Source organism: Nyctereutes procyonoides, unplaced genomic scaffold, assembly GCF_905146905.1.
Source record: "Nyctereutes procyonoides isolate TBG_1078 unplaced genomic scaffold, NYPRO_anot_genome, whole genome shotgun sequence".
In the NCBI taxonomy this organism is placed as follows: Eukaryota; Metazoa; Chordata; class Mammalia; order Carnivora; family Canidae; genus Nyctereutes; species Nyctereutes procyonoides.
Genome location: NW_026575049.1, coordinates 62,202,693 through 62,229,080, shown reverse-complemented (window position 1 = coordinate 62,229,080; position 26,388 = coordinate 62,202,693). Strand labels below are relative to the sequence as shown.

Genomic DNA, 26,388 nt, shown 5'->3' with positions numbered 1-26,388 from the left:
TATGACCATTTTCATTTGGCTTTAACATCTTGAAATACCTCACAAATCTCAAAAAGTCATTAATGTTTGATATATATTGTCACCTCTGAGTCTGAAAAACTATCCTGGAATACCAGAGAATCATCACTGCCATTTAGCCAGTGTTTTCACATACTTTATATCAATTTGAGAAAAAGTATGGCAGTCACATATGTCAAAGAATGGTAAAGGGCACCTGGTGGCTTAGTGGTTGAGTGTCTGCATTTGGCTCAGGTCGAGTCCTGTATTGGGCTCCCTGTGGAAACCTGCTTCTCTCTCTGCCGTCTGCCTCTCTGTGTCTCTCATGAATAGATAAATGAGGTCTTAAAAAAAAAGAGATCCCAGGGTCCTGGGATTGAGTCCCGCATTGGGCTCCCCACAGGGAGCCTGCTTCTCCCTCTGCCTATATCTCTGCCTTTCTCTGCAGGTCTCTCAGGAATCAAAAAATAAAATCTTAAAAAAAAAAAAGAAAAAAAAGAAAAAAAAAAAAAAGAAAGACACTGACTCAGTTGGAAGTTTGGGAATTTGAGTATATCCTAACTTTGCAACCAACTAATTGGTATGACTTTAGCCTCCCTATGCCTCAATTTCACCAGCTGAAAAAACAAAGAGACTCTTTAAGATCCTTTCCAGATCTTTAGAATTCTATACTTTCAGTATTTTTTTAAAATCTATTTTGTTGGGATGCCTGGGTGGCTCAGTGGTTGTGCATCTGCCTTCTGCTCAGGTCATGATCCCGAGGTCCTGGGATCGAGTCCCGCATCAGAATCCTGGCGGGGAGCCTGCTTCTCCCTCTGTATATGTCTTGGCCTCTGTGTGTGTGTCTCTCATGAATGGATAAATAAATAAAATCTTTAAAAAAAATCTATTTTGTTGAGAGACACCTGGCTGCCTCAGTCAATAGAGCATGTAGCTGTTGGTCACAGAGTTGTGAGTTCAAGTCAAACAGAGATTACTTAAAAATAAAATCTTAAAAAATAAGTAAAATTGTGGTAAAACATACATAACAAAAAATATGGAATGCATCCTAATGTGAGTCAACCTTGCACAGGGTCATGCTAATTTCTGTATAATTCCAGTTTTCATGTAGGCACTGCCATAACGAGCACAATATGGAAAGACCTCTTGTGTATCTGGGTTCTTTTGTTTTTGTATGGCATGATGTTTTTGTTACTTCTATTGCATGTTCAAAATATTTTAAATCAGGACGCCTGGCTGGTTTAGCACCTGCCTTCAGCGTAGGGCGTGATCCTGGAGTCCCAGGATCAAGTCCTGCATCAGGTTCCCTGCATGGAGCCTGCTTCTCCCTCTGCTTTATCACTGACTGGGAAGGAAGATATAAAAACAAAAAAGGAGAAAATTAGAATGAATCTTGCAGTATTAAATTGGATTTGGAATTACCAATATGAATTAATAGTTTACAATATAGGTAGATAGTGATACAGATATAGAAGTTAAGATATATACTTACACTTCCTAGCTCTATCTACAGGTGAGCCTGGAAGCAGAAACATCAAGGTACAAATGAACACATCTAGACTATGATATTGGTTTTTAAATACCTTTCTTCATTAAAAGGAACCAATGTTCCTTGAATAAATAGCTAATTCCAGAGGGGAACAGGGTAAATACAAACTAAGCTTAGAACATCCTGTGCCAGGAAATATGGAAGTCCTCAAAAACAAACAAAACAAAACAAAAAACAATGAGGCCCTGTCAAGAAGACATAGGATCTGGTTGAAGGGGTTCCCACTGGCCAAATCTGAGATAATTATAATATCATAATAATAGTTACACATTATAACCCATTTAATTAAATAGAATTTATGATATGAACAAGTGAATAAAGTACGGGGAGAAGAGACAGCTTTTTCTTACAGAACAGAATTAGGAAGAAAAAACCCATTTGGCAATTATCATGGTAATAATTAATTCAAGAAAGAATGAATCATCAATGGATTCTAATACCAGTAGATAAAAATCAGATGAGAATGAGATATTTGTATAGTTTCAAAGTATTTCCATATAAAATATTTATTAATTACAAAGATGAAAATAACTATGGAGATCATGAACTGAGCAGAAGGCAGATGCTTAATGGACTGAGCCACCAACGCACCCCACCAGCCCAAGACTTTCATTAGTTTGTTTCCCTCTCTCATTTCTCACTGTAGCAGCTTTGTCCTTCTCTCTTGGTTCTCCTCACAATTGCAATATGGTTTCAGCAGCTCCAAGCATAATGTTCTGAGATTAAAGTATCCGACAGCTTCAAGGAAAAGAAGAGTATATCTCTTATTCATGCCTATTTTTATTTTATTCATTTGTTTACTTGTTACGTAAACTCTCAGTGGGGCTTGAACTCATGACCCTGAGATCAAGAGTCACATGCTCTACTGACTGAGCCAGCCAGGCACCTCCATGCCTGTTTTCAAACATCAGAGAAAAATTTCCCAGAACTTCTACAACAGATATTCTCTCACTTCTCATTATCCATAATCGTGTGCCCATTCTTAAATAAACCACTGGTAAGGAAGCTAAATCACCATTAGTTTAGACTCTACAAAATTCATCTTCTAGGACTAGTGAAGGGCCAGCTTTCCTTAAAAACGTTGGACTACTTAATACCTGAACAAAATTAGCAAAGAAGTTAGGGAATGGCTGCTGGCTAAGCAACCAAAATTATCTGCTATTATGCTTCTTAATACAGTTGAATAATCTTTAAATATTTCTTTAAATATCTCTATTTTCAAGTATACAGGAAAGTTAAAAGAATATACATTATATATTATAATTCTATGAACTTACTTCACAACATTCAGGTATTCAGGTATTTGATTTTTCTGGACCTAATTACAATAAGTTAAAACCTCCACTCAGTCCACTCACCCCTTTGATTCACATAAATCTCAGTGCTGGCTTCCCTGACATATAATTCATTTGTCTGGTCATTGGCCTGCTTCCCAAGCTCAGCATTCACTGAGATGTATGCACACCTCCATCTGATCATCAACCATGTGGTCCAGTAGAGACCACAGTCTAGTTTGAAGGGAATGGGAAACAGTGACAAGATGAAAATGTACTTCCCACGTACATTGACTCTAAACATTGAAAACAAAAACTCCAATGTTTACATTATTATGATTACGTAAATATTGTTCACTGAAGCTCCAAATACTTTTCTGTGATTGTACTTTCTTATCCCTCGTTCCAGTGCATAATTGAAAGAAGATCTCCTTCATGTCTCTCCCCTGAGGCCCTTGTGTTTTGGGTAACCACACCTTCCTTTTCCTTTATGAGTCTATTATATCCACAAACAACTTCCTGAGAAAGTATGTGTGGGAGGTAAACTATGAGTCACGGACTGATTACACTCTGCTGTCACACTTGAAGTTTAACAATTATAGAATGCCAGGTACAATGCCATTTTTTCTTTTTCTTTCTTTCTTTCTTCTTTCTTTCTTTCTTTCTTTCTTTCTTTCTTTCTTTCTTTCTTTCTTTCTTCTTTCTTTCTTTCTTTCTTTCTTTCTTTCTTTCTTTCTTTCTTTCTTTCCTCCCCCCTTTTTTTTTTTAGAGATTTTATTTATTTATTCTTGAGAGACACAGAGAGAGGCAGAGACATAGGCAGGGAGATAAGCAGGCTCCTTGCCGGGAGCATGATGCGGGACTTGATCCCAGGACCCTGGGATGACAACCTGAGCCAAAGGCAGACACAACCACTGATCAACCCAAATGCCCCCATCCCTATATCTTGAATATAAAATTTAACCTGATTCTTTTTCTTTTGTGGAGGTTTCTAGGATCTTCTCTTTATCCATGGCAGTGTGAATTTCACAATGATAGATCTTGTTTTTGTTTCTTTGGCATCACTTTTGTTTTTTATTATAAAAAAACACAAGAGGTTTGTTTTTGAGAGAGAGAGAGAGAGAGAGAGAAGCAGATGGAGAGGGAGAGAGAATCCTAAGCAGACACCACTCTCAGTGCAGAGCCTGATGTAGGTTCCATGGCCCTAAGATCATGAGTTGAGCTGAAATCAAGGGTTGGATGCTTAATTGACTGAACCTCCCAGGCACCCCAAAATGAAATTATTAATATAAGACAACTCAGAACCAGGGTGAGGTATCAAACTCATATGCTAAAATTCCAAAAGCAGAATATCATTAAATGTGAAACACATGATAAGACTGTCAATATATACACAGCATATACAGAGATCTGCCTGTAGACACTGCTTAATCTTTATTTTTTTTAATTTTTACTTATTTTATGATAGTCACACACACACAGAGAGAGAGAGAGAGAGAGAGGCAGAGACACAGGCAGAGGGAGAAGCAGGCTCCACGCACCGGGAGCCCGACGTGGGACTCGATCCGGAGTCTCCAGATCGCGCCCTGGGCCAAAGGCAGGCGCCAAACCGCTGCGCCACCCAGGGATCCCTGCTTAATCTTTAAATACATGTCACTGATACAAAAACCTGCAATTAAATTTTTACTCTTCAGTTGTCCTTTTCTTGATATATATTTAAGGAGTATTACAGATATGAACAAAATGCATCAAAGTGAGAGTCTGCTAAGCACTCTCTGCTTTACTCTGAACAACTGTGCACTATACCTTGAGAAAAACTTGTAGCCCATTTCTAGCTAAGACTGTGGAAGACTCTTCTAATTCTTTTTTAGTCAATTTATTTTTTTAATCATTTGAGAGAAAAATACAAAAATAGGTCAGGAACCAAATCACATTTTTATAATATCAAGTTCATTATAAAAATGAGCTTCATTATTTTTTTTTAAATGAGCTTCATTATTGATTCTATAATACTTCAAAGAGTATATGTATTGTTCACATGTCCTTTTATGAATGTTATCCATTTTTGCATTACAAGCTAAGGCTCCTTACTTATGATATTATTATATGTACAAATCCAATTCTGATGGCAGCAGAGCAAGTTGATGGCAAATATGTATTCCCAAGACTTAAGTCTTCACCAAACCTTTCACTAGCTTGGAATTCTATGGGTTGGGAGGGTAGGAGGGAATCAATTATAATTTTAAATCTCTTCATCAGTGAGATTTCTTTTTAAGCTGTTTTTTTTGAAAAACCTAATAAAATATATTAACCTCTGACAAAATTTATTAAGAAAGAGAGAAGGCAATAGGGAATATTAATTAGAAATGAAAAGGATCCACGAATGGAGGAATAGGTGTGGCCATGTGATTGAGGTGAAAGCAATTCAATGTGAGCAAATGTCATGTGCTCTACAACCAGGCCTGTCCCATAAGAATATCTCACATGTAGGGTACCTGGATGGTTCAGTGGTAGAGCATCTGCCTTTGGCTCAGGTTGTGACCCTGGGGTCCTGGAATCAAATCCCGCATCTGGCTCCCCACAAGGAGCCTGCTTCTGCCTCTGCCTATGTCTCTGCCTCTCTCTGGGTCTTTCATGAATAAATAAATAAAATCTTTAAAAAATTAAAAAATAAATAAAACTAACAACAACAAAAAAGAATATCTCACATGTAAACCTCTGCTTTTTCACTTCTCTGGACTTGCAATAGATAAGCATTGGCTACTTAGAAGCCATGTTTTGAAGAGGGTAGAACCAGAAGATGATAAGAATGTGGGTCTTCAAATTATCAATAAAGGAAGCTACCTATCAACAAGAAACATCTATTTGGATTTTATTCAAATGAAAGGTAAACTTCTGTGTTTGAACAATTTTTGGGTTTGCAGTTAGCATTACCTTAAACTAGAAATTAGTAAATGATAAACATAGTATCTCAAATTAGTGGAGGAAAGATGTCTATTAGTACACGTGCTTATTATTATTATTATTATTTTAATTTATTTATTTATGATAGTCACAGAGAGAGAGAGAGAGAGAGGCAGAGACAGAGGCAGAGGGAGAAGCAGGCTCCATGCACCAGGAGCCCGACGTGGGACTCGATCCCAGGTCTCCAGGATCGCACCCTGGGCCAAAGGCAGGCGCCAAACTGCTGCGCCACCAAGGATCCCTATTATTTTTTTAAAGTAGATTCATACCCTGCATGGAGTCCAAAGTTGGGCTTGAACTCATGACCCTGAGATCAGGACCTGAGCTGAGATCAGGAGTCAGATGCTTAACCGACTGAGCCATGTAGGCGCCCCTCAATACTTGTGGTTATTGATACCATGGGTAACTGGGTAGTCATTTGAAAAGAAAAACGAAGTTAGATCTATACTTCATAAATTATACTATGATAACTTTTAAATGGATTAAGTCTTAGATGGGCAAAATAAAATCACGCAAGTTCTAGAAGAAAACACAAGAGCATTTTTTTTATAGCTTTAAATATAAAAAGTCTTTCTAAATATGACTCAAAATTTAAAATCATGAAAGATTAGATTGGTAAATTTGAGTAGCTTAACACAAAACTCTCTGATGGCCAAAAGACACCATATACCAAGTGAAAATACAAATGATAAATAGGTAAATTATTTGTAATTCATATCAGGCAAAAAGCTAGTATCCTTACTACATAAAGAACTCTGAAATTGATAAGAAGACCCTAGCAATACAATGAAAAAATGAGCAAAAAATATGGGCAGTCACTGCAAAATAAATAAGATATATGAAAGATGTTCAACTCCTCTAAAAGAAATCTGAGCTAAAATTATACTGTGATACCATTTTTCACCTATTAGATTGTCAAAAATTCAAAAGTTTGACAATACTCTGTGAGGCTATACGGAAAACAGGTATTTTAACACATTACTGATGAAACTGTTAGATGTACATTTGAAGAATAATTTGACAACAGCAAAGTATTAAACTTTTGACCCAGGGACTCTACTTTGAGAAAGTTATCCTGCAGATGTACTTGCATGTGAGCAAAGTGATGCATGCATTATAGCTATTCACTGCATATTATTTGTAACACGAGGTTGGAAACTACCCAAATGTGTATCAACAGAGGGCTGGTTAAATAAATTATGGTACATCTATTCAATGAGATGTTACACAATTGTTAAAAAGAATGAAGAAGCTCTCTATGAGCTCTATGGAAGTGCCACAGTCTGGAATAAGATACTTATAATGCATATAAGCATAAAGGATTGTATCCTTCAGAATATAAAGAAATCCTACAACATCAATTTTTTAAAACTCAATAGAAAAATGGGCAAAGGATGCGGCACCTGGGTGGGTCAGTAGGTTAAGCATCAGACTCTTGATGTTGGCTCAGGTCATGATCTCAGGGTCATGAGATCAAGCCCCGTGTTGGGCTCTGCGCTGAGTGTGAAGCCTGCTTGAGATTCTCTCTCTGCCTCTCTCTCTGCCCTATCCCACTTGCATTGTTTCTCAGAAAAGAAGAGAGAGAGGGAAAAAAAAAAGAAAAATGGGCAAAGTATATAACAGGCAATCTTCAAAAAAGGAAACAAAAATGGCCAATAAAAATGTGAATGTATGCTCAATCTCAGTAATAATAGGGGCATAAAAATAAAAATAACAAGACAACATTTCATATCTCACTGGGCTTGTAAAAACTAGTCTCTCAGTATTGTGGTAACAATTCATAAATATTCAGACCCTAATGTAGAAGTGGGAGATCTTTGAAGTTAGGTGTGGTCACACATGGCTTATTTTGGCCAATTAAATGTGAGCAGAATTGATGTGTGTCACTTCTGTGCAGAAACTTCAGCAGCCAGAGTGTAAGCCCTTTAGTTCCCCCTGCCTCCTAGAAGCTTGTGTCAGGTTGGAGCCCCTGCCACCCATAACCCTGAGTGACTCTAAGGAATAGAGCTTCCCTACTGACCCACACTGTACTTGTAGCATGAGCAAGAAATAAGATTTGAATTAAGCCACTGATATTTTGTGGTTGTTGGTTACTGTGGCACGATTTAGTTATCCTGACTGATACAGTCTTAATGCTTGGTGAGGAACAAGAACTCTCCTATACTGCTGGTAGGAGTGTACGCTGGCATAGCAACTGTGGAGAAAAGTTTAGAAATGTTAGTGGACACTAAGGTTATTTTCAGTTTTTCTTTTATTTTTTTTATTTTTTTTTTTTTAATAAAGCTGCAGCCATTTTTTTTTTAAAATTTTTTTTATTATTTATTTATGATAGTCATACAGAGAGAGAGAGAGAGAGAAGAGAGAGAGAGAGAGAGAGAGAGAGAGAGAGAGAGAGAGAGAGAGAGGCAGAGACACAGGCAGAGGGAGAAGCAGGCTCCACGCACCGGGAGCCCGATGTGGGATTCGATCCCGGGTCTCCAGGATCGCGCCCTGGGCCAAAGGCAGGCGCCAAACCGCTGCACCACCCAGGGATCCCCAGTTTTTCTTTTAAAATAATGCTGCAATTAAAACTTTCTTTTTGCTATTAAAACTTTTGATCATTATCCTTGTGCACACATGAGTTGAAAAGTATGCATGTTGTCAACTTGACCAAGCTTTCTTTTTCTTAAAAAAAGATTTATTTATTTATTTATTTATTCATGATAGACATAGAGAGAGAGAGAGTCAAGGACACAGGCAGAGGGAGAAGCAGGCTTCATGCCAGGAGCCCGATGTGGAACTCGATCCTGGGACTCCAGGATCGCGTCCTGGGCCAAAGGCAGGCGCCAAACCACTGAGCCACCCAGGGATCCCCTTGACCAAACTTTCTAAACTTTACTCAACACCAAGAATTAAGATCTTGTTCATATTACTTAAACATTTTCCCCCCTCTCAATTTTTTTCCCCCTCTCAATTTTTTAGAATTATTGTAGACTTCTAAATGCTTGTAGAACCTGCAGAATAAATATACAAGAGCATACCTATGAGATTAGGCAATTTTGGCACTGAAGAAGGGCATCAACTTTAAGCTTTATCTGAAAAGTAATATTCCTTGTTTTTTTTCTGTTTTTCTTCCTTTTTCTCATTTGCCTTCTAGGATTCTTTATGTACTTTACCTATAATTTCCCTTGTTAGTTATTTTTCCAATATTCTGTTTCCTTCTACAAACAATATACACATGCACACTTGGTAAGGAGGCAAAGTATAAAGTTTAATGTGCAATTTAATTTAAGTTATGGTTTCCTTGTACTTTTAGTGCCACCTTATGGCAGTGCTCTGGTGTCAGAATCTATACTTTCCTGATTTTTTTTTTCCCTTTTTTTTTCCTGATTTTTTTTTTTTTAATGCTTCCCAACACATTTGTGGCTGAGATTTACAGTGTTAGTCATTTTCACCTTAGGGCTCCTGGCTGGCTCAGTGAGTGGAACATGAGACTCTTGATTTTGGGGTTGTGAGTTTGAGCCCCACATTGGATATAGAGATAACTTAAATATGAAATATTAAAAAAATAAATAAAGTTAGATAGATAGATAGATAGATAGATAGATAGATAGATAGATAAATAGATAGATAGATAGATAGATATCGTGTCACATAGTATGGTTTTCAAACCATCTGACAGTCTGCTATGGTGACTCTAGGCCTACCTACTCCAGAACCACTGTTAGAAAGTCTTTAACATTGATCCAACAGACAAAGCTAGATGTCATTTAACAAATATTAAGTTCCACTACTTATTACTTATTGGGAAAAAAGTCTACTTCTTCCATGACTATATGCCTACTTATGGTTAGAAGAATGAATACACTTTAGAATATATAAATAAATGCACTTTGGAGATCCCATCAAGAACTCCTGTTTGTTCCTGATGTAAAATAATTTTGACAGTTGCCTACATGTCTTGTTCAAGTTTTCTCTTAATTTTTATTTTATTTATTTATTTGTTTGTTTGTTTTTAAGGATTTTTTTACTTACTAGAGAGAGAGCAAGAGTGAACAGGTGGTAGGGGCAGAGAGTGAGGGAGAGAGACTCTCAAGCAGACTCCATGCTGAGCATGGAATCTGATGCAGGGCTCACTCTCAGGACCCTGAGACCATGACCTGAACCAAGCTGAAACAAAGAGTTAGACATCCAATTAACTGTGCCACCCAGGTGCCCCTCTCTTAACTTTTAAATTCTCATAATTTGGGATCCCTGGGTGGTGCAGCAGTTTGGCGCCTGCCTTTGGCCCGGGGCGCGATCCTGGAGACCCGGGGTTGAATCCCACGTCAGGCTCCCTGCATGGAGCCTGCTTCTCCCTCTGCCTGTGTCTCTGCCTCTCTGTCTCTCTCTGTGTGACTATCATGAATAAATAAATAAAATATTTAAAAATATATATATATTCTCATAATTTTCATGATCAATACCTTCTGGTTGGCTTTTTTTATTTGGGAAAATATACTAACCACAGACCAGCATAGAGTCTAAAACAACCAACAGCTATACCTGCCATTCAAAATTAATAGATAGGGGGACACCTGCATGGCTCAACGGTCAAGCGTCTGCCTTTGGCTCAGGCTGTGATCCTGGAGTCCCAGGATCAAGTCCCATATCAGGCTTTCTTCATGGAGCCGCCTCCTCCCTCTGCCTGAGTCTCTGCCTCTCTCTCGATGTCTTTCATGAATGAATAAATAAAATATTGAAAAAATTAATAGATGGGAAGATGGCAGAGTAGGAGGACCCTAAGCTCACTTCATTAATGGGTACAACCGGATAACACTCACATAAGTGTAAATAACCCAGAAAGCAACCCAAAGTCTGGCAGAACAAACTCTACAACTAAAGGTAGAGAAGAGGCCACACCAAGAAAGTGGTGAGGGTAGAGATGTGGGGGGACCTAAATGAGTCACAGGAGGGAGGGAGAGTGCCCTGGGCATGAAGAAGGGAGAGAAACAGACCCTCACCTGGGGAAGACAAATTCCCACAACATTTGGTTTTGAAAACTAGAGGGGCCAAGTTTCTTGAGTTCTTACAACCGGTAGGGCATAAACCTGGAATTTAAAATATCAGTGTGCTCAGCAATGACAGAACCCAGAGGAAGCCAAGTTCCCACCCTTAAAGAGACAGCACAAGAAGCAGCCCATAGAGATATAGCATAGGAGCAGTAGTTTGAAAAATGCCTGGTGTATGTGGGAGGCAGAGCTATTTACAATAAATGAAACAAAAAGTACCCTATATGATCAGGGAAATACAAATCAAAACCACAATGAGATACCACCTCACACCAGTGAGAATGGGGAAAATTAACAAGGCAGGAAACAACAAATGTTGGAGAGGATGCGGAGAAAAGGGAACCCTCTTACACTGTTGGTGGGAATGTGAACTGGTGCAGCCACTCTGGAAAACTGTGTGGAGGTTCCTCAAAGAATTAAAAATAGACCTGCCCTACGACCCAGCAATTGCACTGTTAGGGATTTACCCCAAAGATTCAGATGCAATGAAATGCCGGGACACCTGCACCCCGATGTTTCTAGCAGCCATGTCCACAATAGCCAAACTGTGGAAGGAGCCTCGGTGCCCATCGAAAGATGAATGGATAAAGAAGATGTGGTTTATGTATACAATGGAATATTACTCAGCCATTAGAAACGACAAATACCCACCATTTGCTTCAACGTGGATGGAACTGGAGGGTATTATGCTGAGTGAAGTAAGTCAATCGGAGAAGGACAAACAGTGTATGTTCTCATTCATTTGGGGAATATGAATAATAGTGAAGGGGAATATAAGGGAAGGGAGAAAAAATGTGTGGGAGATATCAGAAAGGGAGACAGAACATAAAGACTTCTAACTCTGGGAAACGAACTAGGGGTGGTGGAAGGGGAGGAGGGCGGGGGGTGGGGGTGAATGGGTGACGGGCACGGAGGGGGACACTTGACGGGATGAGCACTGGGTGTTATTCTGTATGTTGGTAAATTGAACACCAATAAAAATTAATTTATTAAAAAAAAAAGTACCCTATATGGAGTAAATAGTAGGCTAGTGGAAGCAGAAAAGCAAATAAGTTACCCGGAGGACAGGATAATGGAAAGTAATCAAGCTGAGCAGGTGAGGGAAAAAATTTTGCAAAATGAGAATAGACTTGAGGAACTTAGTCACTCCATCAAGTGTAATAACATTCACATTATAAGGATCTCAGAAGAAAAAGAGAAAAGAGGACACAGCATTTCTTTGAAGAAATAATAGCTGAAAACTTTGCTAATCTGCGGAAGGAAACAGATATCCACATCCAGGAAGCACAGAGATTCCTCAACAAAATCAACCCAAGGAGGTCCACACCAAGCCATATTGTTATTAAAATGGTAAAAGTAGTGATAGAGAGTTTTTAAAGAAAAAAAAAAAGACAATTGCATACATGGGAAACTCATAAGGCTATCAGTGGGATTTTCCATAGAAACTTTGCAAGCCAAAAGGAAGTGCCATGATATATCCAAAATGCTGAAAGAAAAAAAAATCTGAAGTCACAAGAACTCTATCCAGCAAGGCCATCATTCAGAATAAAAGGAGATAGAGTTTCACAGGCACACCAAAGCTAAAGGAGTTTATGACCACTAAACCAGCCCTGCAAGAAGTATTAAAAGGGACTGTTGGAGTGGAAAGGAAAAACCATAAGTAGGGATGAGAAAAGTAGGAAGCACAGAAGCAATAAAAATATGTCTATAAAAATCAGTCAAGGAACTTACAAAATAAAAGGATGTAAAGTATGACATCATGTACATAAAATGTGGGGTGGAGAGGAGTAAAGAATGAGTTCAAACTTAAGCAACCATCCACTTAATATAGACTGCTATATGCAGAAGATGTTATGCACAAACCTAATGGTAGTCACACATCAAAAACCAGTCATAGATATGCCAAAAATAAAGAGAAAAGAATCCAAGTATATCACTAAAGAGAGCCAGTGAACTGTGAGAGAAGAGAGCAGGAGAAGGATCAGAGAAATAAAAAAAAAAAAAAAAAACAAAAACAAACCACAAAACAAGTAACAAGCGGGCAAATACATACCTATTAATAATTATTATGAATGAAAATGGACTAAATGCTCCAATTAAAAGACATAAGGTGACAGAATAGATAAAAAAAAAAAAAACTTGCACACCCATTTGTATGCTGCCTGCAAGAGACTTATTTCAGACCTAAATACACATGCAGATTGAGAGTGAGGGGATGAAGAAACATCTATCATGCAAATGGATGCATACAAAAGAAAGCCAGGGTAGCAATACTTACACTGGACAAAATACACTTTAAAATGCACTGTAACGGGCACCCCGGGTGGCTCAGCGGTTTAGTGCCTGCCTTCAGCCCAGGGCATGATCCTGGAGACCCAGGATCAAGTCCCGCATCGGGTTCCCTGCATGGAGCCTGCTTCTCCCTCTGCCTGTGTCTCTGCCTCTCTCTCTGTGTGTGTCTCTCATGAATAAATAAAATCTTAAAAAAATTCTTAAAATACACTGTAACAAGGGACAAAGAAGGACACTATATAGTAATAAACAGGACAACAAACAAGAAGATATAATCATTGTAAATATTTATGCATCCAACATAGGAGTACCCAAATAATAAAACAGTTAATAACAACATAAATGAACTAATTGACAGTAATACAATATTAGGGGAATTTAACACCCCACTTAACTCAATTAATAGATCATCCAAATGAGGTCAGTAAGGAAACAGTGGCTTTGAACTGGACTAGATGGACTTAACAGGTATAGCTAGAACATTCCATCCTAAAACAGCATAATACACATTCTTTTCAAGTTCATATGGAACATTCTCCAGAAGAGACCACATATTAGGCTACAAAACACATCTCAACAAATTCAAAAAGATCAAAGTCATACCATGCATCTTTTCTGGCTACCACACCATGAAACTAGAAATCAACCACAAGAAAAAAATCTGGAAAGAGCAAAAATACATGGAGGTTAGATAACAGCAACTAAACAATGAATGGCTCAGCTAAGAAATTTAAAAAAATATCAAAAATTACATGGAGAGAAATGAAAATGAAAACACAATAGTCCAGGGGCACCTGGGTGGCTTAGTTGGTTAAGCATCTGCATTTGGCTCAGGCCATGATCCCAGGGTCCTGGAATCAAGCCCCACATCAGGCTCCCTGCTCATTCTCCTTATCCCACTGCGTCTCCTTCCTGCTCATTCTCTCTCTCTCAAATAAATAAATAAAATCTAAGAAGAAGAGGCAGGAGAAGGAGAAGGAGAGAAGGAGAAGAAGAAGTAGAAGACGAAGACGATGATGACACAATAGTCCAAAATCTTTGGGATGCAGCAAATGCAATTCTAAGAGGGAAGTTTATAGCAATACAGGCCTACCTCAAAAGCAAGAAAAATCTTAAGTAAACAACCCAACCTTATACCTAAAGCTAGAAAAAGAAGAATGAACAAAACCCCAAACCAGCAGAAGGAAGATAATAATAAAGATTAGAGCAGAAACCAGGAGCTGGATCTTTAAAAAGATCAACAAAATTGGGACGTCTGTGTGGCTCAGTGGTTGAGCCTCTGCTTTTAGCTCAGGGAGTGATGCCCAGATCCGGGATGGAGTCCCGCATTGGGCAGCCTGTGAGGAGCCTGCTTCACCCTCTGCCTGTGTCTCTGCCTCTCTGTGTGTGTGTCTCTCATGAATAAACTAATAAATCTTTAAAAAACCCAACAAAACTGATAAACTCTAGCCAGACTCATAAGAAGAGAGAGAGAGAAAGTACAGAGGACTCAAACAAAATCAGAGATGAAAGGGGAAATAACCTAACACCATGGAAAAAGAAAGGATTACAAGAGAATATTATAAAAAATAATATGCCAACAAATTGGACAACCTACAAACATAGAACCTACCAAAACTAAAAACAGGAAGAAACAAATTTGAATAAAATGATTACCAACAATGAAATTGAATCAGTGACCGAAAACCTCCTAATAGGGACACCTAGGTGGCTCAGATGGTTAAGCATCTGCCTTCAGTGCAGGTCATGATCTCCAGGTCCTGGGACTGGGCCCCATGATGGGCTCCCCACTCAGTGGGAAGTCTGCTTCTTCCTTTCCCTCTGCCTCTCCCCCCACTCATGCTCTCTCTCTGTCTCAAATGAATAAATAAAATCTTAAAAAAAAAAAAAAACTCCTAACAAACTAAAGTCCAAGACCAGATGGCTTCACAAGTGAATTCTACCAAACACTTTTTAAAAATTTTTTTATTTATTTATTTTAAAGATTTTATTTATTCATTCACAGAGACAGAGAGAGAGAGGGAGGCAGAGACACAGGCAGAGGGAGAAGCAGGCTCCACGCAGGGATCCCAAGGTGGGACTTGATCCTGGGTCTCCAGGATCACACCCTGGGCTGCAGGCGGCTAAACCGCTGTGCCACTGGGGCTGCCCTTTTTTTATTTTTTAAAAATGATTTTATTTATTTATTCATGAGAGACACACAGAGAGAGGCAGAGACATAGGCAGAGAAGCAGGCTCCATGCAGGGAGCCTGATGTGTGATTTGGTCTAGGATCATGCCCTGGGCCGAAGGCAGGCGCTCAACTCCTGAGCCACCCAGGCATCCCTCTACCAAACATTTAAAGAAGAGTTAATATTCATTCTTCTCAAACTATTCCAAAAAATAGAAAAGGAAGGAAATTTTCCAATTTTATTTTATTAGACCAGCATTACTCTGATACCAAAACCAGATAAAGACTCTAAAGATAAAGAGAACTATAGGGTAATATCTCTGGTGAATATAGATGCAAAAACCCTCAACAAAATATTAGCAAGCTGAATCCAACAATATATTTTAAAAAAATCATTCACCACGATCACCTGGAATTCCCTGATTGCAAACTAATCATTGCGATACATCAGATCAATAAGAGGAAGGATAAAAACCATTTGATTATTTTGATAGATGCAGAAAAAGGATTTGACAAAGTACAACATCCGTTCATGATGAAATCCCTCAACAAACTAGGTTTAGAGGGAACATACCTCAACATAATAGAAGCCTTATATGAGAAACCCATAGCTAACATCATACTCAGTGGGAGACAACTAAGGGCTTTCCCCTAAGGTCAGGAAAAAGACAAGGATATCTACTCTCACCACTTATTCAATGCAGTATTGGAAGTCCTCACCATAGCAATCAAACAACAAAAAAATAAATTAAAGGCATCCAAATTGGTAAGGAAGAAGTAAAACTTTACTATTTGCAGATGACAGGATACTATACATAGAAAACACTAAAGACTCTGCCAAAAAACTACTAGAACTGATACATGAATTCAGGAAGGTCCCAGGATACAAAATCAACATAGAGAAATTTATTGCATTTCTATACACTAATAATGGCATAGCAGAAAGTGGAATTAAGAAAAAAATCCCATTTACAATTGCACCAAAAATAATAAAATAGCTAAGAATAAACTTAACCAAAGAGGTGAAAGACCTGTACTCAGAAAACTATAAAAGAAGTTTATAGTTTTATAGTTATATTGATGAAAGAAGTTGAAGATAACAGAGATATTCCATACTCATGCATTGGAAAAACAAATATTGTTAAAATGTCTATAGTACCTAAAGCAATCTATAGATTTAAGGCAATCTTTATCAAAGTACCAACAGCATTTTTCTTAGAGGTGGAACAAACAATCCTAAAGTGTATGGAACCACAGAGACCTCAAATAGCCAAAGCAATCTTGAAAAAAGAAAAAAAAAACCCACACAAATCTGGAGGTATCATAATTTCAGACTTCAAGTTATATTACAATGCTGTAGTAATCAAAACAGTATGGTACTGGTACAACAGCAGACCATAGATCAATGGAACAGAAGAGAAAGCCCAAAAATAAACTCACAACCATATGGCCAATTAAACTTTGACAAAGGAGGCAAGAATACACGATGGGGAAAAAGCCAGTCTCTTCAACAAATGGTGTTGGGAAAACTGGACAGCTATATGCAACAGAATGAAACTGGAGCACTTTCTTACACCACACACAAAAATTAACTCAAAGTGGAGTAAGGATCTAATTGTGAGACCCAAAACCATAAAAATCCTAGAAAAGAGCACAGGTAGTAATTTCTCTGCCATGGGCTCTTATAACATCTTTCCAGACAGATCTCCTGAGGCAAGGGAAACAAAAGCAAAAACAAACTACTGGGACCATATCAAAACAAAAAGCTTCTGCATAGCAAAGTAAACAATCAATGAAACACAAAGACAACCTACTGAATGGAAGAAGATATTTGGAAATGATATATCTGACAGAGGCTTAGTATCCAAAATATATAAAGAACATATACAACTCAACACCAAAAAAATTAATTCTGTTGAAAATGGGCAAAAGATATGAACAGACATTTCCCCAAAGGAGACATACACATGACCAAGAGACACATGAAACAATGTTCAACATCGCTCACCATCAGGGAAGTGCAAATCAAAACCACAATGAGATATTACCTCATACCTGTCAGAACGGCTAAAATACAAAACACAAGAAAAACAAGATTATATATTAACAACAATACTGGAATTAAAAAAAAAAAAAAGAAGAGGGATCCCTGAGTGGTGCAGCGGTTTGGCGCCTGCCTTTGGCCCAGGGCGCGATCCTGGAGACCCGGGATCGAATCCCACGTCGGGCTCCCGGTGCATGGAGCCTGCTTCTCCCTCTGCCTGTGTCTCTGCCTCTCTCTCTCTGTGTCTCTCATGGATAAATAAATAAAATCTTTTTTTTAAAATAAAATCTTAATAGAATAGATGGAAATTTATAATACTGAGGTTGTTTGGGCTCATCCTACAGCAATATCTTGATTAGAATCATAAGAAAAAAATGAGGATCCATGCTTACTCTGGCATTTAAAATGTAAGAACAGTGCTTGAGATACTGGGCACCTACATCAAAGGGAACAAATAAAACAGAAATTGTTTATACTGGTGGGAAAAAGTTAAAAAACGTGAATACTGCCATGTTTGTTTCAAATATTTTTTATATATATATAAATAAATGTAGATATATGTATATATGTATACATATAAAAAATAACTTATTAACAGAGCATAAGAGTTGGTTGTGGAGTCAAGACCAACAAAAAAAGGCAGTGAGAACATCTGACTGCTCAACTGTGGCAATGTTGGGAGTGCAATACAATTCAGAAAAGAGAGTTTGGCAGGGTCACGGAGGAGGTGAATTCTGAGCAGGGACTTGAAACAAGGGAAAAGTTCCAGTGGGAAGCAAAACACAAAAGAGCAATCTAGGTTGGGGAAAAACATGAACCAAGGTCAAAAAAGCAAGTACTATGTGCTTATTTCTAAAAGTCATGGGGCACCTGGGTGGCTCAGTGGTTGAGCATCTACCTTTGGCTCAGGTCATTATCCCAGGGTCCTGGGATCGAGTCTTGCGTTAGGCTCCCTGTGGGGAGCCTACTTCTCCCTCTATGTCTCTGCCTCTGTGTCTCTCATGAATAAATAAAATCTTAAAAAATAAATAAATAAAAGTCCTTCATGTGACCTAATAATAATGCCTGGCATCTTTCAAGCACTTACTATATGTTAGGCCTCATTCCGCGTGCTTTACCTGTATATATTACCTCATTTAACACAGCAATACTGTCATCAAGAGCATCCTGTTCAGATCATTCTTTTCTGTTGCCCTTAGACAAGTTGCCATCTCTGGGTCTCAGTTTTCCCATCTGTAGAAAAAGCAGAAAATAGATTGTCCTGTGCATGGCTATATGCAGATGCACAAGAAGAGATTACATAGAAAATGATATACCTATTAGGATAAGTTGAAGGATAAATCATACTGTGTTTTTTGGTTTTGTTCATTTTGAGGTTTTTGTTTTGGTTTTTTGAGGAACTGCCAGACTGCTTTCCAAAGTGGCTACACCATTTTGAATTCTCATCAGCAGTCTATGAGCATACCAATTTCACCACATTTTCTGCAACATGTTACTTGTCTCCTTTTTGGGTATAGCCATTCTACTGAGTGTCAAGTGGTATCCCATTGTGGTTTTGATTTGCAATGCCCTGAGGGCTAATGATGTTGAGCATCTTTTCAAGTGCTATTGACTATTTGTTTATCTTCTTTGGAGAAACGCCTATTCAAATCTTCTATCATTTTAAAAACTGGTTGTCTTTTTAACGTTGAGTTGTAAATGTTCTTTGTATATTCTGGATATAAGTCCCTTATCAGACATATGATTCATAAATATTTTCTCCCATTCTATGGGCTTTTTACTTTCTTGATTGTATCCATTCAAGCACAAATGTTTTTAATTTTGAGTAAATGCAATTTGTCTATTTTTTCTTTTGTTGTTTGTGCTTTTAGTGTCTTATCTAAGTATCCATTGCCAAATCCAAGGTTATGAAGATTTGCTTGTGTGTTTTCTTGCAAGTTTTATAGTTTTGGTTCTTACATCTAGATTTTTGATCCATTTTGAGTCAACTTTTTGTACTTGGTAGGAGGTAAGGATCCAACTTTATTCTTTTACATGAGGCTATCCACTTGTCCCAGCATCATTTGTAGAAAAGACTATTCCTTCCCAATTGAATGGTCTTGGCACTGCTGTTGAAATTAACTTGCCACAGACACGTGAGTTTATTTCTTGACTCTAGATTTTGTTCTGTTCTGTCTCTCCTTATGATGGTATTACAATGTCTTGATTACCATAGCTTTGTAGTAAGGTTTAATATCAGAAAATGTGGATCTTTTGGTTCTTTTTCAAAATTGTTTTGGCTGTTCTAGGTCTCTTGAGTTTCCACATGAATTTTAGGATTAGCCTATCAATTTCTACAAAAAAGCCAACTGAGATCCTGATAGGAATTGTGGTAAATCTGTAGATCAATTATTAACATCTTAACAATATTAAGTCTTCTGATCCATGGACATAGATGTCTTTCCATTTATTTAGCTCTTAATTTCTTTCAATGATATTTTATAGTTTACAGAGTATATTTTTCCTTTAAAATTAAAAAAAATTTACAAATTCCTTTTTTTGCTACTGGAAAGGGAATTGTTTTTTTAATTTATTTTTTCAGGTTTTTCATTGCCAGGGTATAGAAATGAATCTATTTTTGTATATTGATTTTATATCCTAAAATCTGGCTGAATTCAATTGTATGTTCTATTGGTTTTTTTTTAGTGGATTTCTTACGATTTTCTACACACAAGGTCATTTCTTTTGTGAATAGATGAAGTTTTACTTCCAATTTGGGTGCATTTAATTCCATTTCCTGGCATGGCAGACAAATTGCAAATGAACGAAAAATCCCCAAAATATCAAGTAATAATGTCAGATATGTTCAGAAATAAACTATGATGATGTGATGAGAGTGACTTCAGCAACTACTTTAGATTGGGCACAATGTCTCCTGTGAGGAAATGACATGTAACCCAACACCTCAAATATAAGAGCCTTCTAGATAGTTGGAACAGCAAACATGAAGGCACTGAAAGGTGAGAATGAGCTTATTTTTTGGAGGAACGGTAGACAATGTGACAGGAATGTAAGCAAGCAGGAGGTTAAAAGAGGTCGGGAGGCACCTAGGGGCTAGGCCATGTTAAGACTTTGTAAACCTGAGCAATGGAGGTTGTATTTTAATCTAGGCTTGATCAGGTGTACTGGAGTGTTGGGCAGAGAGTGATGCAATCTAATCCACATTTCAAAATCACTATAGTTGCTTTGTGAATAACAGGTTAGAATGGAAGCCAGAGAATTACTTAGGGGGCTACTGTGGCACTTCACGTAAAATATTTAATGACTTGGAATGGTGATAATGGAGATGGAGAGAAGCAAACGGACATAGGGTATGTACGTGACTTCCTGTCAAATCGGATGTTGGGAGTGAAGGAGGGAGACTTAAGGAATAATTGCTGAATATCTGGTTTGTGCCCTGGAGTGGGTGGTAGTGCCATTTATTGAACAAGATTGGGCTTGAACAAGCAGGGAGTTGGGAAAGGGTGTTGAGGATATATGCCACAAGTCCTGTTTAGATTATGTTAAGTTGGAGAAACATACTGGTATTCCAAATACAAATGCAAGTAGGCAGTTGGATAAATATGAATGGAACTGTTTTCAGCCTGAAGGAGTTGCCAGTGAGGCAGGAGGCATTCCAGGATTGTTTTAGGCAATCCAAGGTAATTACTGTTTCAAGAGGGTGTCGTAGTGTGCTGACAGGCCCAGATTCCAGTCTGTGGGGTTACTTCATCTCTCTGAACTTTCTTCCCCACCTATAAAATGGAATAATACCTGATTTGGGTGTTTAACTGTGAGGCTAAAGGATAAAAGACATATACGAGAGCTAGCACCATCCTTAGCATATATTCAACAAATAGCAACTATTCCTCTATACAGTTTGATAAGAAATGGCCTTGTTAGCCAAACTAGCTATATTTTCTCAAGAAAAGATAGATCTTGGAAGGAGGACTGCTCTAAGACCATCTGCAGCTCATACTTTCTCTCCTTCAGTGAACCTCTGAAAATAGTACAGGTCACTACCAATATCAGGAAGTAGTTTTCCTACCTACCTCTTCCCTCAAATGCTGTTAACTTTGTCTAAATAATGCCAAGAACTTTAATATATTTAAGTAACACTTGATGTCATAACAACCACCAAAGTATTAGGTGCCTCTTTTCTTTCTTGCACTAAATACACACTCACACTCACACACATCATTCTTAGCAGTTCAAATTATAAGAGGGATATAAAACTCTCATCCTAAAGAATTTGAGGCTATGTCCAAATACTAAAATAGCAATGCAACAATAATAATAGTTAACATTTATGGAAGGCTTACTATAAGCCAGAAAGTACTTTCCTAATTGTTTCAGATCTATTAAGTCATTTAATCCTCCAACAATCCCATAAGGGTGGGAATATGATCACATCATCTTCCCCAATAGATTAGGTTTATTTTTTTATTTCTTTAAAGATTTTATTTATTTATTCATGAGAGACACACACACAGAGAGAGAGAGGCAGAGACATAGACAGAGGGAGAAGCAGGCTCCCTGCAGGGAGCCCAATGTGGGACCTGATCCTGGGAATCCAGGATCACACCCTGAGCTAAAGGCAGACACTCAACTGCTGAGCCACCCAGGTGTCCCAATAGATTAGCTTTAAATGAGAGTGGGAGAGCTAGCCTATTTAAAGTGAATTGCCTAGGTATCCTAGTACCTTTTACCTAGGAGGCACAAAAACATGAGATTCATAATTGTTGCTCAATGAATAGCTGAAGGATAGCTGAAGAATTAATCCCAGGTATTAGATGTGAAAGGTAATCTTTTTGTTTTTATATTAAAATTTGCCCTTAGCAGATTAGTTGAACAGGGCTTTGTCTCAGCTTCCAAAGCAATTAGTGCATCTCACGGTATCTGGCTGAATGTTCTGAAGAGGGAAAATTACACACCATGATGCAATAGTATGGAATAAGCTCCTGCTACCAGATGATCTTTTCTGCAATATTTTATCCCTGAAGTATTTGGCTGAATCTTTATCAGGATAACCTCATTTAAAACAGTTTTAAGGGAGGCCTGTGTGGCTCAGCGGTTAAGTGTCTGCCTTCAGCTCAGGTCATGATCCTGGAGTCCAGGGATCGAGTTCCACATTGGGCTTCCTGCATGGAGTCTGCTTCTCCCTCTGCCTGTGTCTCTGCCTCTCTCTCTGTCTCTCATGAATAAATAAATAAATCTTTTTAAAAAAATAAAAAAAGTCTTAAAATTTATAAAGTGTGCCTCGTAATGGAGCTAATTTTTTTCACGAAAGCATTTGCTTGGGGCACCTGAGTGACTCAGTGGCTTAAGCATCTGCCTTTGGCTCAGGTCATGATCCCGGGGTCCTGGGATCCAGCCCTGTGACGGGCTCCTGCCCAGGGGGAGGCCTGCTTCTCCCTCTCATCCCCACTGGTGCTTTCTCTTGCTATTGCTGTCACTGTATGTCTCTCTCAAATAAATAAAATCTGAAGGAAAAAAAAAAAGAAGAAAAAAGATACTTAAGAAAAAAAGAAGAAAAAGAAAACCTGTGTTCTAAAGCTCACCTAGACTTTTTCTGAGAGGATGGAATGATTCAGATCAAGGGATTTTTCAAACAACTTTTGTCATTAACATTTTATTTCAATTAAAGAAATGTGAATTCAGAATTAATGTAAGGTAAAAACCTTTCCAAAGTATTTGGCAAAGGAAATACTATGAAGAGTTTGCTTAAAATGTTTTTGGTACCTGTGCTATATATTACAGACATTAACAAAATAAAAAGCATATTCTGAAGAAAATCAAATTCTGAGAAATTCTGGTTTGTAAAAATCAATTCACTGGTACAGTCCTAGGGGAGAAGCAATTTGCCTTTTTATCATCAGTTAAAAATCTAAGGAGCATACTTCCTCTTCTAGTTGTGACCATTACCACACTCTACAACATGTACAAGCCTAAATCCTTTTAGCCAGAGAATACAGTAAAAGAAACAGGATTCTGGTATTTAACAGAGCTTACAGATCATGTACTATAAAACATTTTCTTTTGAAAATAAAAACTTTATAATCTATTTCAAAAGTATCAAACAATTGAAAAATATCTAAACTGGAACAAAATTTGCAAACAGAAGTTCAAAAACTTTGGAAAAGCCATACACATAACATTAAATAACATCAAACTTCATTTATCTTTTTTTAAAGCTTCATTTATCAACTAAAACAACTCACTTAAAATGATTTGTGTGTTGAGTTTAACACTTCAATGTTTCAGTAGAAAGTGCCATTCTGTTACACATTATCAAAGTCCATTTCCTAAATAATTTGAAGAAATTCCAATTATAAGACAAATGAAGACTGAAAATAGAAACAGTGCATCTTAAAGGTTTTCAGAAGCCTACGTACAAGTAATTTCCAAACACATAATTTTTTTTATATACTTATGGTTTGGAACAGATTTTCCCTGAGCACTCTTTCCACTTGGTTAGAAAAATTAAAACATGATCTATAAAATAGAATTTAGTTTGATTTCTACTGAATGTATGCCATTTTTCACCCATCAATGTATTTGGGAATGTTTCCTTCTAGACATTGCTAAAGTAATAAGTAACTATAACTGTTTGAGGGGCTATTTGAATGGCTTTAGAAATATGGTTAAGTTTTAGAGCCCTGAGAACGGCACAGTGGGTGTTTCATACAACCAAAATGATTTACTATCCTAAAACTATAACAATTATGTTAACAAATTCAGAATGGCACTAGTGTCACAGAAGAAGAGGTAATCAGTAATTTCTGCTCAGATAACCGATAGATAAATTGAAAGAAAAACAAGTTAGATTAACATTGTGCTTTCTATGGAATAATGCTGAAAAAAATTAACCCTCCTGCCCAACACAGGAAATACCTCACACCTTGAAACTTTATTTAACGCAGTTTTGAGATCTGTCACTCCTTAATATTCATGCAAACTTAAAATCAGCATCAATGGGAGTTTCGTCACACAAGTTACAGTTTCCAATGCTATCCCAAGATTTACAGCCCAAAAGACATACTATAATCAGTGCACATGCACAGCTGTGTTCCCTTAATTATTTAAGGTCTTAAAAAGTCTTAGCTACTTGAGAGTTTAGGCCTCTTCTCTTTCAAATAAGTAAACGGTAACAAATAAGAGGAGTCTTAACTATGCAGATTTGTAAGTACTAATTTTCTACATAGCCTAGCAACACGTTAAAGGAAAATCAGATTTAAGAAGTTTCATATTTACAATTAGATTTCAGAAGATCTAACTATACATTTCCCTCAGCATTATCAATTATGCGATTTGCAAGAATAATAAAGAACTTGAAACATTTAGAAGTCATTGTTCTGAAGATCTTCAAGAAGAAAGCAACTTCAGATGTCCAGAGGTGTGTCTTCTCTCTTTTTAGTTATAGTTAAGGTGCTTTATGCAGGACGCCCTGGACCAAAACGGCTTTTAGACCTAGATTTTTTTAAATAGAAAAGAAAGGTCAGAGGTGCTTCTTAAACAGTAGGAATTGGCTGCTGCTTTAGGTTACCTTTGCTTTGACAGTATCAGAGTTTAATGAAACTTCATGTAGCCCCATGATCCATTTTTAAAAACTCTTGGACTGAGACATATTTTGGAATTCAGATTTTTTTGGGGGTAGGGGAGATAACACGGTACATATATCATATATCATGGATTGAAGCAGTACCCTATAATCACACACATTAATGCTTTTTTCAGTTTAACAAACATGTATATTCAGTGAGATAAATGAAAACTATAAATAGCATTGCAGTAGCTTAGTTTGGGTTTGAGTTGCCACAAATTTATAAAAAAGTCTTGTTGGATTTCTGAGCTTTCTGGATTTCACAATTGCTGATAAGGCATTTGGGTATGTAGTATTAATGATCCAATCTCAATAACTGTTAATCTTTAAAAGAAAACTTGTGATGTAAAATGACAGACAATCCAGTAAGTTAATTTTATTAAGAGAAATAAGATAAAGAACAGGGAAGACTTAAATGTTTTAAATATATATTACCTATAAACAGTATAAAATTCTACGAGTTCACAGGTCCAATAGAGCTTACATTCCTATCTGCAGCTAGCTTAAACAGAGCTGATTCAATAAACAGAAAACTTAAAAATACTATAATTTTGTGTTTATGACCTTTTTAAGCCTTAGTTTAAGTTAAAATCCGGTTCTGATTAGTATCCTGATGATCTAATCCTTGAAACAAAACAAACTCCCAATTTTGTACTACTAGTGTTCACATGATTTTTCCCTAAAAAAACAAAATCACAGGGAGCCTGGGTAGCTCAGTCGCTAAAGTAGCTGACTCTTGGTTTCAGCTCAGGTCATAATCTTGTGATCTCAGGGTCCTGGGATCGAGACCCACTTGGGGCTCCCTGCTCAGTGAGAAATCTGTGGGAGATTCTCTCTTGCTCCCTCCCTCAGCAGCCCCCACCCTGCTTGCACATGCTCACTCTCTAAAAATAAATACATAAATCTTGAAAAAAAGAAATCACTTCAAAGCCAGTGACATCCTGAATTTATTTATACTGATTTACCTTGTATTTTTTTCTGAGCTGCTCTGCCGTGCAGTGACTGGCACTGAAGCCTTAATTTGCGCTTCAAGTCTGGAATAAATACCTCCTGCAAACTGCAGAGTAAAGGGGCAAAATGAAGTTGTTATTTTTGTGTAATCAATAGAAGCTCTGCTTTACTAAGATGGCATTATTTTTTAGCTTAGAGGTAATATTATTTTGATTTTTAAAATTAAGGCTCTTTGAATTAAAATTTATGTGAATAATTTTACATCCAGTAAGATTCACACTTTTTAGTCACACATTCACACATTTGAAGTTTGACAAATGCATACAGTAGTATAACCATCATTACAATGGAGACATACAACAGTTCCATCACCTCACAGAAATCTCCTTGTGCCTTTCATAAGTCAACCCAATTTGCCATGATAAGCTCCTGGCAACTCCTTATCTGTTATATGTCCCTATAGTTTTGCATTTTCCAAAACACTATTTAATTAGAA

General features: G+C 37.5%; 1 protein-coding gene and 1 pseudogene across 3 annotated transcripts in view; both read right to left on the bottom strand.

Moving 5' to 3' along the window:
- Positions 1–1,027: 1,027 nt before the first annotated feature.
- LOC129512281 (U6 spliceosomal RNA) lies at positions 1,028–1,127 on the bottom strand (annotated as a pseudogene).
- Positions 1,128–22,961: 21,834 nt separating this feature from the next.
- Positions 22,962–26,388, bottom strand: part of SANBR (SANT and BTB domain regulator of CSR) — a 54,088-nt gene continuing 50,661 nt past the window's right edge. For all 3 annotated transcript variants that reach the window (XM_055329175.1, XM_055329176.1, XM_055329178.1), the window contains 2 exons: positions 25,907–25,998; positions 22,962–24,808 (listed from right to left, as the gene is read on the bottom strand). In XM_055329175.1, coding sequence (XP_055185150.1) covers positions 24,772–24,808; positions 25,907–25,998 — 129 coding nt within the window. In that variant the 3' untranslated portion in view covers positions 22,962–24,771. The remainder of the gene's footprint in view (positions 24,809–25,906; positions 25,999–26,388) is intronic.